The sequence below is a fragment of the Schistocerca gregaria genome, chromosome 1 (genome assembly GCF_023897955.1).
Source record: "Schistocerca gregaria isolate iqSchGreg1 chromosome 1, iqSchGreg1.2, whole genome shotgun sequence".
NCBI lineage: Eukaryota > Metazoa > Arthropoda > Insecta > Orthoptera > Acrididae > Schistocerca > Schistocerca gregaria.
In genome coordinates, this window is record NC_064920.1 from 479,027,275 (window position 1) to 479,048,109 (window position 20,835).

General features: G+C 41.6%; 1 protein-coding gene and 1 pseudogene across 1 annotated transcript in view; both read right to left on the bottom strand.

Moving 5' to 3' along the window:
* Window positions 1-20,835, bottom strand: part of LOC126353460 (putative odorant receptor 85e) — an 87,985-nt gene that overhangs the window by 39,404 nt on the left and 27,746 nt on the right. The window contains exon 5 of the mRNA XM_050002765.1: window positions 296-522. Within this exon, the coding sequence (XP_049858722.1) occupies window positions 296-522 (227 nt within the window). The remainder of the gene's footprint in view (window positions 1-295; window positions 523-20,835) is intronic.
* LOC126287526 (5S ribosomal RNA) lies at window positions 17,398-17,515 on the bottom strand (annotated as a pseudogene).

Genomic DNA, 20,835 nt, shown 5'->3' on the forward strand with positions numbered 1-20,835 from the left:
AACTGGAGCTCTAGAGAAGAGGCTACGGAACAAGCCAGTACCTGCTCACATACCAATGCTGCCAACTGTTGAAGAGTTACGAAGGTGGAGGCATTACCTCTCAGTCAACCCTCGTACATTCAACTCTTTCGGTGAGAGACAGTGGTAGCGTTCTTCAAGTTGGTGTCAACTACCATGGTTGGGAAAATTTACCACACGACAGAACACAGATAACGGAATACGCACAGTAGCGGCGGTGATGCTGTTACTATGGTGATGATGTCGTTCGACACTGAAGAGCATGCGAAGTACTCACCGAATTATGGCTTGATGGTGTTTTATACTCTTCACCAGCACGCGGTACATCTCTGTACCTATCCCATTCGCATCGTCAGTGATGATGGCAGAACTCTCGGTGCGTTCTTCGGTTGACTGATGACCGTTATAAGCAATCGCACCTCTTGGGCTACTGAGTCCACAGCGCAACCAACTTCCATTTATCACATTGGTCACTCTATACGAGGCACTATAAAGTGCAGGTCTCTGAAACGTAGAAGAAATGAATGACAGAAAATGGACAAAATACACTTACATTTGCGAAAAATGCAGACCAAGAAAAATGCATTTAAATTAAATGAATTTCATACGCGGTCCAGACGGACTAACGTGACCACCTGTACAAAGCCTGAATAACCGTCTTTTGCAGTGCATGCGCCTGGGAAGAGAGTGAGTGAGGTTCTGAAAGATACCAAATGGCGTGTAGAGCCGATCTCCAGTGCCGTGACCAGCTGCTTAAGTTTCTCGGTCGAGAATCCAGGGCGTGAACTGCCCGATCAAGGTTGTACCACAGCTTCTCGATTGGGTTTTAATCTAGAAAGTATGGTGGCCAGGGAAGTATAGTAAACTCATCTTGATGTTCTTCGAACCACGCACGTACACTGGCAGCTTTGCAGCACGTTGCAGTGTCCTGCCGGTAGATGCCAGGGCGCAGAGGAAGAACAATCTGTATGTAGGAATGGAAATGGTCACCAAGGATGCATGCGTACTTGTGTTGATTCACCGTGCCTTCCAGAATGACGATATCGCCCAGGCAATGCCACATAAAGATTCCAAAACCCAGAATTCTCCCTCCTCCGGCCTGAAACCCCACGCCAATTGTTGCAGGGCCATGTACTCCAACGGCCATACAATGGAGCATAAAATGTGGTTCGCCTGAAAAGGCCACCTGTTGTGGCTCAGTGAAAGTTCAGTCGCGGAATTGGCATGCATATAAACAGCAGTCAGCATGGGTGCCTGAACCAGGTGCCTGCTACGGAGGCCCATCCGCAGCTCCGTTCTCTGAACAGTCGTTGAGGAGAAACTGTCGGTAGCCCCTTGGCCCATCTGAATGGTCAGTTGCTCAACAGTTGGACGACTGTACGCCCCACGCATCTCCATAGCATCCTTCACCCCTATGATCCATGGTGCGCTACAGCTGCCTCTGCGCTTCTTTTGGATAGCACCAATTTGCCATGCATGGTATACTTTAAGCAAAACGGCACGCGAAATGTTTATAAACTTAGCCGTTTCGGAAATGCCTTCATTCTTTGCTCGCAATCGAATGATCACGCTCTTTTGGACGAAAGACAATCGCTTTTTCTGGATTAGGACACGACTCGATTTTCCCAGCGTCCCCCGACACGGCTTCTATATCTTCCACTGTTAGTGCCGCCATCTGTCGTCTGTGAGTCGTTATAGCAGGCTGACGGCGAACATAGACGGTACTCACATTAATGGGACTGGACTGTGTACCGTAAACTAGGCCTATGACAATACACAAACATTTAAGAGTATCGAACTATTCATGGTCTCCTTCTTCAAGAGAAAAGTAAGGTGTGAAACTGAAGCGTAGTAACTCGACTCTTTTTATAATTTGAGACAACGTGAAATCATCGAACCCACGCTGCATTTCGAAGCTCACAGAACATTTTTTAAATTTATTTTCAATGGATAAGTTTTTCAGTATGCGTAAATGGAAAGCGATATTTTTTTGAGGTAGAAAAATGTAATTACCTTGGTAATAAACGAAACGAGTAGTCTGTACATTAATTAAAGGAACACACTGCATGACATAATGTAGAGGAACGCGTGTCAAGCTAGTTTTCGCACATAGGCGGGAACAGCATGTAGCATCGTGTCAGAGGATGTCGTACGAGGCGTAGTCTTGGAGTTGCAGAGGCGAAGCCGGAACATGAATGGAAGGTGTCCAAGCGGAAGCGATCTGCAGGACAAATGGCTCTGAGCACTATCGGACTTAACATCTGAGGTCATCAGTCCCTAGAACTTAGAACGACTTAAACCTAACTAACCTAAGGACACATCCATGCCCGAGGCAGGATTCGAACCTGCGACCGTAGCGGTCGCGCGGTTACAGACTGAAGCTCCTAGAACCGCTGGGCCAGATATGCAGGAGATAGAGATTCTTCTAGGACATTGCCTTTGGAGGACATCTGGTTTCCAGAATATGTAAGACGCAACAAATGTTCAATGTCCCTCAGCCGAGAGGATGGACTCGTCCATCGGATGGAGGATGGAAGAAAAATAGCGTGATACAAAGTAATACAGAGTGAGCGAAATAAAAATGGCCCGCAAGATATTTCGTGCACTTAATACAGGCAGCCTAACTTACGTCAGCCTCTCTGGAAGCCTATCGCAAGATGCATGAAATGTTTTCTAGGCCAGTTTTATTTTACCTAGCCTGTACTATCGATGGAGAGATAAAGTATGAATAAATCCACCATAACCTCGTGATGAACTTAAAGATTGATGAACTTAAAGATCCAACATAGGTGTTACGCCTAAATTTGCATCAGTGACAGTATGTTTAGCGAAGTCACAAGGGTTGGCCACGATAGCAAGTAGCCGGCCGCTGTGGCCGAGTGGTTCTAGGGGCTTCAGTACGGAATCACGCTGCTGCTACGGTCGCAGGTTCGAATCCTGCCTCGGGCATGGATGTGTGTGATGTCCTTATGTTAGTTAGGTTTAAGTAGTTCTAAGTCTAGGGGACTGATGACCTCATATGTTAAGTTCCATAGCCATTTTTGATAACAAGTAGTGATAGTCGCTTACGCGGAGAACTGTGACCAGTTAGAGACTGACTTGCTCACAGAAGAATTCGCATCTCTTGACCGGGCGTGGTTGCGCAATGGTTAGAACATTGGACTCGTATTCGGGAGGACGACGGTTCAAATCCGCCTCCGACCATCCACATCCAGGTTTTCCATTATGTCCCTAAATCGCTCCAGGCAAATGCCAGGATGGCTCCTTTGAAAGAGCACAGCCGATTTCCTTCCCCCTCCTTAATAAAGCAGTCCAAGCTTGTGCTCCGTATGAGATCACTCTCTAAGTTTTCATCTATTTTTAGGTTTCAGATATATATTTTAACGGTTTTTCTGATAATATTTACTATATAAGTGACGTATTAGTGGTTTGCTCATTCACCTCTGCCTTTCTTGTGTGGTGACCTGATATTTGTGAGTGTTTCGTGCCGGCCGCGGAGGTTTCGCGGTTCTAGGCGCTCAGTCCGGAGCCGCTCGACTGCTACGGTCGCAGGTTCGAATTCTGCCTCGGGCATGGATGTTTGTGACGTCCTTAGGTTAGTTAGATTTAAGTAGTTCTACGTTCTAGGGGACTGATGACCACAGATGTTAAGTCCCATAGTGCTCAGAGCCATTTGAACTATTTTTTGAGTGTTTCGTATCGAGCAACTTAACCTCTTACCCGTGTTTACATTCAGCGCTGACCAGTTGCAGCTGTAGCGGCGCATCGAAAGCTAAGTACTAATAAATTGTTTGTGTATAGTAGTTTATTTAGGAACTTTAGTAGTCTTCAACCGGTGTTCTTGGTGTTTTCCGATGAAATAACTTCAGAAGAAATTTTTGCGAACTGCTTTCAGTTTCATTACTGCGTCATTAGACATTTGTTTTTCTTTCTGTGTTAGTATATTGTTATATTCTCATTTGTTGTTGATTAATACTGTCAATAATAGTAGTTACTTCCCTTGTAGAGCAAGTTTGTGATTATTGTAGTCAGTTTTTAAATCTTCTTATTCTAGTAGCGGAACTTAGATAAAGTTGTTTTCTTGTTCCAATACCTGTAAAATTTTACCATGAGTGAGAAGTGTGGGCTTTGTCATAGGTTCGTGAGTAGTGGATTGCGGTGTGAGACTTGTTCGAAGTATTTTTACGGGGGGGGGGGGGGGGGGGAAATGCAGTGGTGAGATCCTCTCCTGGAACTGCAGGTTATGTAGCAAGAGTAAGTTGACAGAGGAGCAGGAGCGTAAGATCTGTGCCCTTCAGGTGCAGTTGAAAAACGCACAGGAAGAGCTAGATAGGATGAGGAGGGAGAAGAGGGTTGGGGAATGGGGGCTGGCTGTTGGCAAGAGATTTGCTAGGAGAAGGAGATTTTCAGACAGTTTTACTATTGTTGTTTATAATAGATATGACCAACTGTCAGAGTCTAGTGGAGAGGAATCTCCAGTAGCTGTAGATGTAGGAAGTATGCAGCAGACCTCAGCAGTTACGGTGGCTAGGATAGTTGCAAAGTCTAAGAGAAAGAAGAAGGTTCTGCTGTTAGGTAGTTCTCATGGTAGAGGTGTAGGCCAGCAGTTGCAGGATGTTTTGGGGAGTGAGTACCAGGTCACCAGCATTGTGAAGCCTAATGCAGGATTGGCTCATGTGACTGTTAACATAGGGGGGTAATGTAGGGATTTTACTAAAGAGGATCAGGCAGTGATTGTGGGTGGGGCTGGTAATAATATTGATAGGGATGGGGAGTATGACGTAGATGGTGACCTGGAAAAGATAGCCATTCAGACTGGCAACACAAATGTGCATCTCGTGGAACTGTTTCAGCGTCACGCTCAGCCTCATCTTAATACAGCCGTCAGGAGTAATAACATGAGACTTTGGAGTGCGCTGATGACAGAAGGCATGAGTCACATTTCAGTGGTGTCGGTGGAGTCTATCAGCAGGACGGGTTTCACTGGACATGGCTTGCACCGCAACAGGTATGGAAAGGGGAGGTTGGCAAAGCTTATAGGTGACAGCATAGGTGGGGGTGGTGGGATCACTCATGGGAAAATTCCGGTAGTTGTGGGTGTTAGAGCTGCACCTATTTTAGATTGAAGTCAGCTGATAGGTATTCCTGCTTAAGGGAAGTCCCTCTAACAAAGAAATCACTTTCGACAAAGCTTAGGTATCCGATTAATGAGGGAATTAGTATATTTCATCAAAATATACAAGGTATTAGAGATAAAGTTAGTGAACTGCTTATAGATGTTGACTGAAATAATTGGTATATCTGAACACTTCTTAAATAAGGAGATAATTCAGAGGCTTTCTTTACCAGGATACAGGTTGGCTAGCAGCTTCTCTAGGAGCTATTTGCGGTGTGGGGAAGTAGCCATGTATGTGAAAAACGGTATCCCATTTGAGTCAAATGGTTCAAATGGCTCTGAGGACTATGGGACTTAACATCTTAGGTCATCATTCGCCTTAGAACTACTTAAACCTAACTAACCTAAGGACATCACACAACACCCAGCCATCACGAGGCAGAGAAAATCCCTGACCCCCGCCGGGAATCGAACCCGGGAACCCGGGCCAGGGAAGCGAGAACGCTACCGCACGACCACGAGATGCGGGCCCCCATTTGAGTCAACTGATGTTTCAAAGTACTGCACTGAAAGGTGTTTGAATGTTGTGCAGGTGTGGTTAAATTCAGTGGAGCTAAACTTCTTAATGTTGTTATTTATAGATTCCCAGACTCCGATTTCACAACATTTTTGCTAAAGCTAGAGGAGGTTCTTGGTTCACTTTATAGGAAATACAAAAAGTTTGTTATATGTGGTGACTTCAATATTAATTGTATAAGTGATTGTGCAAGGCAAAGGATGCTGGTAGACCTCCTTAATTCATATAATCTTATGCAAACCGTATTCTTTCCAACGAGAGTGCAAGGGAACAGTAGAACAACCATAGACAATATATTTGTTCATTCCTCATTACTAGAATGGCATTCTGTTAGCAAAAAGCTGAATGGCCTTTCAGATCATGATGCACAATTTTTAAGTCTAAAAGATTTTTGTGCTGCAACGCATGTTAAATATAGTTACCAACTTTTTAGGAAAGCTGATCCAGTTGCTGTAGAGACTTTTGTAAACCTTATCAAGGAACAAGAATGGCAAGATGTTTATAGTGCTGATACAGTAGACGATAAATATAATGCTTTCCTGAAGACTTTTTTCGTGCTCTTTGAAAGTTGCTTTCCGTTGGAACGGTCATAACAGGGTACTAGCACAAACAGGCAGCCTGGGTGGCTGACTAAAGGGATAAGAATATCTTGTAGAACAAAGTGGCAATTATATCAAAACGTTAGAAACAGTCACAATCTAAATGCAGCAGCCCATTACAAACAGTATTGTAAGCTGCTTAAAAAAGCTATTAGGAAGGCAAAAAATATGTGGTATGCAGATAGAATAGCTAAGTCTCAGGATAAAATGAAAACCATATGGTCAGTCGTAAAGGAAGTGGCTGGTCTGTAGAGGCAGGTCGAGGATATAGAATCAGTGCGTAGTGGGAATGTCCATGTTACTGATAAGTCGCATATATGTACAGTATTTAATAATCACTTTCTGAATATAGCAGGTGAACTAAATAGAAACCTAGTCCCAACAGGGAATCATATAGCGCTCGTAGAAAAATGTGTTCCGAAACTGTTACCTGAAATGCTCCTCCATGATACTGACAAGAGGGAGATTGAGTTAATAATTAAATCAATAAAGACTAAGAACTCTCATGGATATGACGGGGTATCTAGCAGAATACTGAAGTATTGTTCCATGTATGTTAGCCCAGTACTTAGCCATATCTGTAACTTTTCCTTTAGGAGTGGTCGGTTTCCTGACCGATTAAAGTAATCGATAGTGAAGCCACTTTATAAAGAAGGGAGACAGGGATAATGTTGACAATTATAGACCTATTTCTATGCCATCGGTGTTTGCTACAGTTATCGAGAGGGTTGTATATACAAGGTTACTGGAGCATTTAAATTCACATAATTTGCTGTCAAATGTACAGTTTGGTTTTAGAAATGGCTTAACAACTGAAAAAGCTATAGTCTCTTTTCTCTGTGAGGTTTTGGACGGATTAAATAAAAGGTTGCCAACGTCAGGTGTTTTCTTTGATTTAACGAAGGCTTTTGACTGTGTTGACCACAAAATATTACTGCAGAAGTTGGACCATTCTGGAGTAAGGGAAGTAGCTTACAATTGGTTCGCCTCTTACTTTACGAACAGAAAGCAGAAGGTAATTCTCCGCAATTTTGAGAGTGGTAGTGATGTTCAGTCGCAATGGGGCACTGTTAAATGGGGCATTCCCCAAGGGTCGGTGCTGGGACCACTGCTGTTTCTTATTTATATAAATGATATGCCTTCTAGTATTACAGGTGATTCAAAGATATTTCTGTTTGCTTATGACACCAGCTTGGTAGTGAAGGATCTTGTGTGCAATACTGAAACATTATCAAATAATGTAGTTCATGAAATAAGTTCGTGGCTTGTGGAAAATAATTTGATGCTAAATCACAGTAAGACTCAGTTTTTACAGTTTCTAACTCACAATTCAAGAATAACTGATATTTTACTCAGACAGAATGGGCATATTATAAGCGAGACGGAACAGTTCAATTTCCTAGGCGTTTTGACAGATAGTAAGCTATTAAGCTGTTGTGGAAAGCCCATGTTCAGGATCTTGTTCAGAAACTATATGCCGCTTTATTCACCATTAGAACAGTATCTGAAATAAGTGACATTTCAACACGAAAAGTAGTTTACTTCGCATATTTTCATACGCTTATGTCATATGATATTATTTTTGGGGTAATTCTTCTGATTCAAAAAGGGTATTTTTGGCTCAAAAACGGGCTGTACGAGCAATGTGTGGTGTAAGTTCGAAAACCTCTTGTCGACCCCTATTCAATAGTCTGGGAAATTTGACAGTGCCCTCACAGTATATATTTTCTTTAATGTCGTTTGTTGTTAGCAAAAATTAGCTTATTCCCAAGAGTTAGCCGCTTTCACTCAGTTGTCGTTTGTTGTTAGCAAAAATTAGCTTATTACCAATAGTTAGCAGCTTTCACTCAGTCAATACTAGGCAGAAATCAAATCTGCATGTGGAATGCACTTCCTTGACTCTTGTGCAGAAAGGAGTGCAGTATTCTGCTGCAGCCATTTTCAGTAAGCTACCACAAGAACTCAAAAATCTTAGCAGTAGCCCAAACACTTTTAAGTCTAAACCGAAGAGGTTCCTCATGGCTCACTTCTTCTATTCTGTCGAGGAGCTCCTGGAAGATCTAAAAAATTAAGCAAATTCTTGTGTTACATTCTTGATTTTCTTTATTGAAACTAACGACTTGTCGCCTAAATAGGTTTCTTATATTTCATTTTATCTGTTTCTACAATTTACAACTGAATATGTTTCTTATATTTCATTTTATCTGTTTCTATAATCGTGTTATAATTTCATGTATTGACTCGTTCCATGACCATGGAGACTTCTCCTTAATGTAGTACCACGGAACAATAAATAAATAAATAATGACCACGTTGACGACTGGACGTCAAGCTCTAAGCTTCCTATATTCCAGATCAAGTAGCAAGCCTGTATCATGGTAGATTGCGTTTGTTCCGTTTCTCAGAGTGACTGTTATAGCGCTGTGACCAAATGGTTTCAGTACAGCACGGCTTGTAAATACGTAATATTAGTCTTGTGAAGCGAATTTTCTTCTGATAGGCACCATACTCTGAATCCTGTACAGTTTTATTTAAAGACCCACTTGGCAGCTCCGTATTTTTATGATCGAAAATGGACGCTCGCTTCTGTTTAGATTATGTGTCGCATGGCTTCCGTAAAACTCGCGGGAAAGGCGCGTGCTAACTTTATGGTTCTCTGTGACAGCTCTTTGCGATGTGGTGCCTAGTACAGATTACGTATGACCTGTAGCCTATGACAAGCAAGAGCATTAGGCTCCATCACACCTCGATAATGTACAGTAGTGGAAGTCAGTATAAAGACAGGATTTCACGAAAGTAATAGTACGATGTCTGAAGCATACATGTACCGAATTTACTATGAAAGTGGTATATACATATAAGACGGAATTACATAGTTTATTTCGTAGCCCGAGTAACAAAATAAGGCGTTCGCATTTCCTGGATAGAAACTGGTATAAAGGCACTCACTGTCCTGTTGTGTTATAGCATTGTCAGTACTTTTTCCACCCTCCGTTTGCCCCAGTTACCTCGAAAATACTCTGCGGCACTTATTTAGTTAGGGTTTGTAGTTCTTGCAGTGAAATTGTCGCCCACTCTTCTCGTATCGCTCTTTTCAGCTCACAGACGGCCTCAGATTGCGTTCCATTGTTTGTAAGTTTTCCCCAAAGGTTTTTCCGCTGGGTTCAAATCCAGGCTACTTGCAGGCCAGAGTAAGACATCGATATCTTTATCGTCAAGCCACTCTTTGGTTGCAGGAGAACCCTACACAGATGCAGTATCTTGCACAAACATTAGATTTTCGGACCCTTGGTTCTCATGCATTCTTATCAATTCTGTCTCTAGAGTTTCAGTGTGCATTTGAGAATTCATTCTAGTGTTCAATCAAGCAGTGCATGATTCACCTTTAGTATTGAAGGCAGCCCAAATCATAACACTTCCACCATGAAAATTTCTGCTTATTCTTACCTGCTGCTCCGTTCTCACATCATGTCAATAATACTGAAATCCATCTGGCCCATCTAAATTACACTTCTTCTCGTCACTGGAGATCGCTTCATCTCATTCTGAAGTCAACAGTCTAGCCTGTTTATGTTTGCGTGTTGGAGCGCCTTTCTGCAGTTGTTTGTTGAATGCAAGATTTTTGTAATGTGACAAAATTAATCGTACACGTATCGCAGATACTGGCAACTGTATATCAGCAACATCTGAGAAGAATGACGGGTTTTGGTCCTTGATTTGAGCAAAAGTAACCGTTTCTATGCCTCTGATAATTTTCTGTTTTGCCCGTATTTTCCGTACTGTCCACATCGTGCGCTCAGTCTAACGAAACTATAAATAACTTTATTTGAACGGTTCAACTTGTCGGCAATTTGACGATTAGAGAGCCCCATTTCTTTGTACGTACAGATTTTTACTTTTTCATCACATGTTAATTGTTTTCCGCGTGACATTGTTACAATCTGCATTAAATGCACGTACGTACACACCAACGCCGCACAGGGCCGTCTGCATTCGTACCGAGTTCAACCATCTGCCTCCTGAATCTCTGATGTTTATACTATGCTGCTGACACAAATGCTGTAACATTTGGATGCATTTGTCAACATACTAGATTTCATACTATTGCACATACGTTGTGATCAACTATAACGGCCGACAATGTTAATTTCGCTGCAAATATCCATGCCTTTATACAGACTTTTACTACTATATTGGAGTTACAGTATATTTTATCCTCTGCGTGCTTGTAGGTTTAACAAATTCAAGGTTTCCCGACGCAGAAGACGAATTTAAGTATACTCAGGAGTATGACCCAAAACTGTGACTTTCCAGGCGTAATATTTCTTGGAAATCTCCTCGGGTTTGCTGCCAGATCCTAAAATCATCGTGACTCAATATTTCAGCGACCCAAGTGTCCGCCATATTCAGGAGAACGCTGCTGCTGCTTCTGCTGAGTCCCGCTTGAAATTGATGCCAAGGCTGTAAATGGTTTTCCTATGTAGGCTTGCGCCACCCATCGCAGTTGCTGCCCTTCAAGACCGGGCTGGTGGAAAACAGGCGGTAACGATATATCACACTCAAAGAGTATTTTTAAACAATCGGACTGGCCGCACCGAAGGCCTTTCACTTTTAATGTGGAATAGTATAGAGTTCCCCATCCTGCTTAGAGGAAAACCACTGTCCGTTAATCAAATTGTCTATCAAACTAATTTCCATTGGCCATTTATAAACAGTGTTCCAAAAACCGGAAGCGCTGGCAATTATCACAGTCTCGTCAAATTTCATCTCGTGTCCCTCGTTTCAGCCATCTTCTGCTTCCGACGACTTTTCCGTCCTCAAGATATTTACCAAATAAAAATCGCCAAAGAGCCACATGTTTCAGAAGTTATTTTATTTAGACGACCAGTTTCGGTATCTCATTAATGCCATCTTCAGGCTCCTATGGACTCTATGTACAGAGCATCAGATATATCGATGCATGCGTAACTGGAGCCATCAGTATCTGGAGCCCCAGAATTTTTTGTGGAGTGTGTACTTCGAAGACTTGATAACAACGGGTTGCATCTATGTATCTGATCTCTGTATATAGAGACCATAGGGGCCTGAAAATGGCATTAATGACACGCCGAAACTGGGCATATAATAAAGTAACTTGTAAAAAAAAACGGCTGTTGGCGATTTTTATTTGGTAAATATCTGACCGGACGCTGTCCTGTATCCACAAGGGAGCAACAGAGATGTCCTGAAGATGGGGGACAGTTAGATCCCCGAAATATCGAATCACATTGATTTTAGTATCCGGCAGCAAACACGATTAGACTTTCAAAAAGATCACTGAAAAATTATTTGTGAAGAACTACGAATTTATCACCAGTTACAGACTGCGGACTGATATGAGTACATTTGTGTATGCGTTCAAATGGCTCTGAGCACTGGGCATATAATAAAGTAACTTGTAAAAACACACGGCTGTTGGCGATGTTTATTTGGTAAATATCTGACCGGACGCTGTCCTGTATCCAGAAGTGAGCAACAGAGATGTCCTGAAGATGGGGGACAGTTATATCCCCGAAATATTGAATCACATTGATTTTAGTATCCGGCAGCAAACACGATTAGACTTTCAAAAAGATCACTGAAAAATTATTTGTGAAGAACTACGAATTTATCACCAGTTACAGACTGCGGACTGATATGAGTACATTTGTGTATGCGTTCAAATGGCTCTGAGCACTATGGGGCTTAACTGCTGAGCTCATTAGTCCCCTAGAACTTAGAACTACTTAAACCTAACTAACCTAAGGACATCACACACATCCATGCCCGAGGCAGGATTCGAATCTGCGATCGTAGCGGTCGCGCGGTTCCAGACTGTAGCGCCTAGAACCGCTCGGCCACTTCGGCCGGCCTTGTGTATGCGCATTAACTATTATAGTGCATGACAAATTATTTCTTTCATAAGGGACCATGTTTGCATTCAGTATATAGAAAGAAGGCATGAAGTAACTGAAAAACTTAATTTCAAAACGCGAACTTTTATGCAAAGAACAGATCGTATGACTAAACGGAAAATGTGGTTGTTGAACAAAGTGTGACTGTTTACGTCTCAAAATATTGCTCCAGCAAGCTGTAATAAACTACTGCAGTAATTACTTGGAAACAAATTACTGCACCAGCTGCAAATCTACCAGGTGATTATTGTTAAAGTACAACTATCCACAGACGTCCTCTGTAGCCGAGCGGTTCTAGGCGCTTCAGCCCGGAACCGCGCTGCTACTACGGTCGCAGGTTCGTATCCTGACTCTGGCATGGATGTGAGTGATGTACTTAGTTAGGTTTAAGTAGTTATAAGTTCTAGGGGACTGATGACCTCAGAAGTTAAGTCCCCCTAGTGGTCAGAGCCATATGAACAACTACCCACAGATGTCCAGCATGGGATGTAATTATCGTATAGCAGCGAAACTTGGTAACGATGCATTAATGTTGAGCCTATTTACGCTGCAAAAAATATTAAACTGCGGCCGCCAAGCGCAGATCTGGCGCTGTGCACTGTTTGTACCACGGTATGACATCCACGCTGTCTTTTGACAAGCCATAATGTGACTAAACAGAAATTGAAAAGTGAGAGACCGCGTGCTGTTAGTGAAACTGTTTTATTTATTTATTTATTTATTTATTTATTTATTTATGCATTTATTTTACCTGGCAAGATTAGGGCCTTCAGGCCCTCTCTTACACCTAACCAGGCATACTCAGATTGAACGAGTTACAGTTTCTACTTAACATTAAGGACATATAGCCTATTATGCAGTATTGATGTTAAAGAAAAAAAATAGATATTATAACAGTAGTACAATGATAATTATAACAATAAAAAATAATTATAACAATCAATAATAATAGTAATAATAATAATAATAGTAATAGTAATAGTAATAATAATAATAATAATAATAATAATAATAATGACTATGTATATGAAAGTAAACATACTTTTCTTTTCTGAATGTCAGTCACATTGTTAGTTGGGAATTTTCTCGTTATGTTCTTGCAGCTTGTGAGTTATTCTCATCGAGCAGAGACATAAGACGATAGAATGGGGTGAAAGAGATATATAAGAGGTAGATAGGTTAGAGGAAGAGAAATAGAACGGTAAAATTCGAAGCTGTGATGGAGAGGAGAAAGAAAGAGATGGGAGGGGCACAAGAATGGTGGCTATACCGTCCCTAATATGTATGTTTTGAGTTCCCTCTTGAATGTTGAGTAGTTCTGGATAAGACGCAGATCACAGGGGAGCGCGTTCCATAGTAGTATGGCTGAGATGGAGAATGACACGGAGAAAGATTTTGTGTTATGTAAAGGTACAGCCAAGATGATAGACGTATCCGATCTGGTGTTGCGATTGTGGAATGATGATAGGTGTTTAATGTGAGAAGATAAGTATTGTGGGCACCAGTGGCTAAGAAATCGATGAAGTAAGCACATCGTGTGGAGATCGCGTGCCGTATGTGGACGTATCCAACCTAGCTGGGAGTATGAAGGACTGATATGATCATACAACCGAATATTGCACACGTATCTAACGCAAGCATTCATCACTAGCTCGAGGCATCTAGAATTTTCACTATTTGTGCCGTGTTGAACTACATCGCAGTAGTAAAGATTAGGCAAGACTAGTGTTTGGACTAATTTTTGTTTAACATGGGTTGGAAATATTTTTCTAAATTTTTGAATTGCATGTAGGGAGGAGAGCGATTTCCGGCAAGCTGTGACTGTTTGTTCTTCCCAGTTTAGGTGTTCATCCAAGATTATTCCAAGGGCTTTTACTGTTTTTTGGTATGGTAGTTGGGTACCATTGAGGAGTATTCTAGGGACTGTTTCGCGAAAGTACCGGCTGATTAACTTTGGATGAGATATAAGTATGACCTGGGATTTCTTGGGGTTTAGTTTCAGACCTAGGTTCTGTACCCATCGAGAAACAGAGCAAAGATCTGCGTTCATACTCGCTACTGCGCCAGCAATGTTCTTGGGGCTTGCACTTATGTACAGTTGGATGTCGTCGGCATAAAGATGGTAGTTGCAGGAGTGAATCACTGAAGAAATATCATTAATGCACAGTGAGAAGAGTAGTGGACCAAGGACGGAGCCTTGGGGAACTCCAGAGTGCACGCTTTTCCATGATGACTTTTCCGACCCACAAACGACTTGTTGACTTCTGTTTTTGAGGTAGCTGTCGAACCAGTGTATTGCGCTGATTGAGAAATTCAGCTGTTTCATTTTAATTAGTAATATATCGAAGTCAACTGTGTCAAAAGCCTTGCTAAAGTCAAGCAGTGTTAGGATAGTAGCTTCACGTCTGTCCATAGCATGTTTAATGTCATCAGTTACTTTGATTAATGCGGTTGCTGTACTATGGTGCTTTCGAAAGCCTGACTGATATTCGTCATGGATGTTATGAGTTTTGAGGTAATCCGTCAGTTGTTTATGGACGATGTGCTCTAGGGCTTTAGAAATTGCAGGTAGTATGCTGATCGGCCTGTAGTCACCTGGCGACTTAGGGTTGTCAGTCTTGGGTATAGGCTTAATTAAACTTTGCTTCCACTCAGTAGGATATGTACTACTGACAAGAGACAGGTTGAAGATGTCTGTGATAACTGGAATAATAGTGTCTACGACGTTCTTAATCATGCCAATGCTCATTCCATCATTTCCTACTGCCTCGGAAGAGATTCTCATAATTGCCTTGTGTACTGTGCCGGTAGTGACATGTTTTAGGAAAAACTTGTCTCTCGAGAGATTGATATCTTGGGGCTGGTAATTTGTCGCTGCGTGGCAGTTTGCAGCTGTTGAGAAGAAATCGTTTAATTCTTCTGCAGACGCTTGATAAACAGCGTCAGATCTTCGCTTCCCTATACCGAAACTGCGCAGCTTTTTCCACAGTGCAGCAGGTTTTGATATGCCGCATACGACAGAGCGGGCATGTCTGATTTTGGCATTCCTCACGCTTTGCTTGGTTCTGTTTCGGAGTTTCCTATAAGCTTCGTACGCCTCGGGAGTTGGGTTACGCTTGAAGGCCCTACGTGCAGCATCACGTTTATTCATTAACTGACGTAATGCAGTGGTGAGCCACGGAGCGGGAGCTCTCTTTACCTTAACAGTGCGTTGAGGAGCATGTTTATCATACAGTGCAATAATTTTGCGACATAATTGCCGAATTTTTTCGTCTAAAGTCGGTTCATCGCTTATATCATGCCAAGGGATGTCTGAGAAAGCCTTTTGAAGAGCGTCATGGTTAACATTTTTTAAGTTTCTGTAGGTTACCAGGTGAGATTTTTCTTTGGTAGTATGCATTGAGTAATTTAAAAATATCACGTCATGAGCAGAGAGTCCCGGAGCGGATGTCTGATTGGCGCGGATTATTTTATCTGGTCGCTTTGTTGCTATTATATCTATGATTGTGTGGCTGTGTGGCGTGTGATGAATTGGGTCCAGCGGTGTTAAACTTTTATGTGAACGGCAGCAATTACAGAGCTGCGTGAGAGAGTATGCCGACTGACACATCTGAGGAGAGGCCCGATGTCATTAAATGGTTTAAAGAAGGTGACAATGAAATTCCAAAACGCGAGGTTCCTGAGGCATCTGGAAGAGGAAGGTATCCTGCCCCGACGGAAGTAATTGACGAGGCTGCTGTTACTTTAACTGACCATGCAGCACGAGCACACGAGCAGTGATAGTACTCGTGCAGTGTCACGAGCGTTGTCCATTCCATAGTCAACAGTACGGAAAATTTTGCAGTCTATTTTACGCTGGTCTCCTACAAGATCCAGATGGTGCATTTGCTGCACCATCCACAGCAACGTTCTCAATTCGGTTTCAGGCACTAATCAAAGTTGATGACATGTGGCCAGGCAATATTCTATGGAGTGACGAGACACATTTTACATTACAGGGTGCACTGAATACAAAGAACTGCCAAATTTGGGGTATTGTTAAATCAAGTGTTGTTCACGAAGATCTATTCCACTCGCCGTATGTGACTGTGTGGTGTGGATTTCCAAGCGCCTTTCTTATCGGTCCGTTCTTCTTTGAAGAGGATAGACCCAGATGGCCTGTCAAGTGTACCGTGACGTCTGCTCGTTACCGAGACCTCCTTGTACAGCTTCCTATGGAAGAGCGCAGCTGTGTGGAAACCACTGTTTTCATGCAAGATGGGGCAACGCCTCACGTCACTCGCACAGTGAAAGATCTGCTTAATGCAACCTTCCACAAACGCGTTACCTTCAGTGGTTTTTTAGATGCTTGGCGTGCAAGATCGCCTGATTTTTGGCTCTTGGGATATCTAAAGGAAAGTGTTTACCTGGGACATGTTCTGTCTTTACCTGTTATGAAGGCAAACGTTGCTCAGATTCCATTGGAACTGCTGCGAGCAACTGTTGGTCATCCCGTTTTACGGGCACAGCATTTCGTTGACGTCTCCGGTGCTGATACTGAAAAAATCGTGTATACGGCGGTTAACAATAAAATGAACGTTATGCCTTTCCCATCTGTCTGAGCTTTTCTACCCACATTCCTTTCTTAACCTTATACGTATGAAAATATTTCTATACATCTTCCTTGCACACACCGCAAAATTTGCAACTTTTGGCAAAAACTCGAAGTAATTTTCTTACAATGTAAATAGGTTCCACATTAACGCATTAGAATGTCTACCAAGTTTCGTTGCCATATGATAATTACAGCCCACACTGTAACTCTTTGAGCAGCTGCAGTTTAGTTATATTAACGCGGTATTTTGTAACACCACACCGGTTTCACCCATCACGGGCATTTTCAATTCGACATAAGCCTAGCGTTGTGGTGTTATAAAATAATTTGTTTCCAAGCATATTATTCAACGACTTTGCATGTTGAAGCACTCCGTCTTCAGGCTACATAGGGACCATCCGACCGCCGTGTCATCCTCAGATGAGGATGTGGATAGGAGGGGCATGTGGTCAGCACATCGGTCTCCCGGTCGTTATGATGGTTTTCTTTGACAGGAGCCGCTACTATTCGGTCGAGTAGCTCTTCAGTTGGTATTACGAAGCTGAGTGCACCCCGAAAAATGGCAACAGTGCATGGCGGCCATGATGGTCACCCATCCAAGTGCTGGCCACGCCCGACAGCGCTTAACTTCGGTGATCTGATGGGAACCGGTGTATCCACTGCGGCAAGACTGTTGCCCTTGCATATTGAAGAAATACCATTATTTTATTTCCCCTTAATAATAGCAATCAGAACACACGTTGGTAGTTTAGATGATAGCAACCCGTTTTTCTGATATAACAAACCCCTTTACTCGTCCGATTGCCAATAAGTCAAAGTGAACAGTTTAAAAAGTAGTTATAATAACTACGCATCCATACTGCAAACGATTCGAAAATAATGTATAACACTGAAGTTTCTATGGTACTACGACTTAGAATTCAAGACATATTATTTAAAATTTGTCCCGATCGTGAGTCAGAATATGTAGGAATGCTGTAGGCAGTTTCTGTTTCCCATTTGTGTTTTACTTTGCATCAGGACTGAAACATTCAACATTTGATTACGAAAATGCGTTCTGAGGACAGTTAACAGTGACGTAAAATATTGGTAACATTTATTACCCACTTAGCAGAACAGAACAACTGGCTAAGTCTCCCCAAAGGGCAGTTCCTCAAATCTACCTACGAGTAAGGTCTTAGCTTCATGATCCTTCTACGCCGTTGAATCCTTAAACCCTGGGTCGGCCCTGCAACACGACTTTAACATTCAGAAACATCAGAACTGCCATATCACTATTTCTCCTGCTATCGCAACATTGCCACTCTCGAAATTTCATAACTTGTCAACCGCAGTTACTTGCAGTGATACTGACAACTAAAGTAACATCTGCTACACCAGGGTGAACAAAGTGTAAAGCACGTCTACCTAATAAGCTTTGTGGGCATCTATGGTATCCACAACGCTCTCAGTTATCATAGCAATGTATGTAGAAAACAGTGAATGGTGACCTAGTGACTTTTATACAATTTCCGCAACTAAAACGAATCTTTGAGAGATAAATGAAATTAGGTAATATAGTATTAATTGTTCAAATTTAAAAAATTACAGATACAGAATAATTTTCAAACAAGGAAAATTTGTAGGACATTTTCATATGCATCAGTCGTGAGAGTGGAGCATTGCAATTGTGGAAAATGCGTTTCCCTGCTTAGAACAGCACCTATCCTGTTAAACGAAAATACTCACCCAAAACTATTTCATGTATCTGACAAGTTGGCTTTATTTTCAGTAAGATCAAAGGTATGGTCGCTAAAGCCACCACATAATCTCACTATGCTTTGCAGATGGAAGAATACAGTACGGGTTGTGCGCCTCCCTTGATGTTCCTCATTTGCTGGGGTGGGGATCACCACATACATATACGATTAAAAGTGATCTGGATGTAATGCAGAATTGGCCACTATATCAGTGTTCCGCAACCTTTAATTAAACACGACACACCCAAACGGATTCAACACGTCACACCAAAATGTCTATTTCCTCAAAATCGTAATTATATTATTACGTTATTATGTAATCAGTTATTATTATTATTATTATTGTTACACAGAAATAGACTAGTGTATTTATTAACAACTTTTTGAATTTAATTCACTGTAGACTGTAGGCATTTCTAGTACGAATTTTGATGTAAATAACTTACTAATACCGTCGATGTGATACATGAGTCTTCCTAGATGCACTAAAAACGGCTGATTCGTGGAGGAATCGTCGACACAGCAAGCCTCATTTCTTTGTCGATGGATCTGAGTTTGATGCTTTAATTTCAGTCCACATGGAGAAGCCGAATTCGCATAAATTCGTAGTTGAAAATGGTAATACCACATTAGCTGTTATGTCGGGGATAGTTGGCTGTTTCTGTTGATTGACAAGCAAAATGCATCCAAGGGTGGTTCTAAAATTTTTCATTTCAATGTCTGCTTTCAATTCTGCCAGTTCTTTTTGTATGCCTAAACCTAAATTATTCGGAAGATGTTTCGAATCCACGAATGGATTGCGAACCCAGTCGAAATCTTCAGCACTTTCTCCAAAATATTTTTTGAAATTCTGCTGCAAGACTACCAAATGTTATTTAAGCATTTCCATCAAAATCTTATTATAGTCTGTTAGGAACAACTCACTGAATTCATTTTCAATTTTCTGTATCCACAAATTTAACTTGTTAACAAATCCTTGAATATTATCCATACTAGTCAGAATGTTCTTGTTTCTGCCTTTTATTTTTCTGTTTCGTTCATGTAAATGTACGAAAATATCGGAAAGTTAATGCCAGGTTATATATCCATTCATCAACTGCATGTAAGTCAGCATTGTTATGCCTCTCAGTAGTTAAAAACGCGAGTACCTCATTTCTCAAGTTCAGACATCCTTGTTAACACTTTACGTCGAGATTCCCATCATATTTTCGTATGTATCATGAGTGTAAAGTGCTGTGATCCAATTTATTGACATAAAACCTTAAAAAGTCTCGTATTTATGGGCCGCTATTTAATGAAGTTCACGGTTGGACTGCTTCACCCATCACAATGTTCAGAGGAGACGGCAAAAACTTGGCAAACGTTTTTTCGCCGTGAATATGACTATGGTCGTTATGTAAATTAGAATTTACTTCGCATACTTCACCCACGAATCCCTTACTCGCCATGTCACAGAAGCGGCTCCCTCTGTACAAAACACTAACGCAATCCTGTCATGTTAATTCATTACGGACCAAATATTCATTAATCAGACGAAATATTTCCTCAACGACTGCTCGACGGGGTAAAAAAAGAAATTACCTACAATTACATTGCGATCAACATGTCCTTTGTAGGAAAGAAGTCGTGTGTTACCGCCAGTATCGATGGATTCGTCTGTCTCAATTGAGTGCTTACAACTGCTCTTCATTTTCTCCTTCAAAATGGCTTCAATGTCACTGGACGTGTCACGAGCACGGCGACTGTCTGCGTCATCGGAGAGAGAGATTTCTGAAATTACAGTAGCAGATTCTGAAACAAGAACTATTTTTACAATTTCTTTACACGGGCACTAACAGTGTTTCTGCTACTGTGTGTGGTTTTTTGGCCTTTATGATATATTGCAAAACACATACCGACGTAGTCATAAGGTTCACTTGTTTTTTGTTTTGTTCCAATAACTGACGAAAATAATTTACATCTAAAAATAGAGGAATGTTTTGTTGACAAATGTAGTTTCAGTTTACTGGGAACTATAGCAGCATTACTGAATTTTTCACCACACTACACCAAAAAAACCTGTAAGATTAATATTTATCACTGTACTTCCTTGAACTATTTTCTGTTTCTTTTTTTCGGGTCGGTGGTTACATTGCTTGCACTCGAAGACGTACCACTCAACGACGCACAACGAACTTATCCATATCAAAAAGGAAACATTCATAACACAGTAATAGACGATATTGATTAGCAATCACAATTTTCGCAGTACTGCAGAGC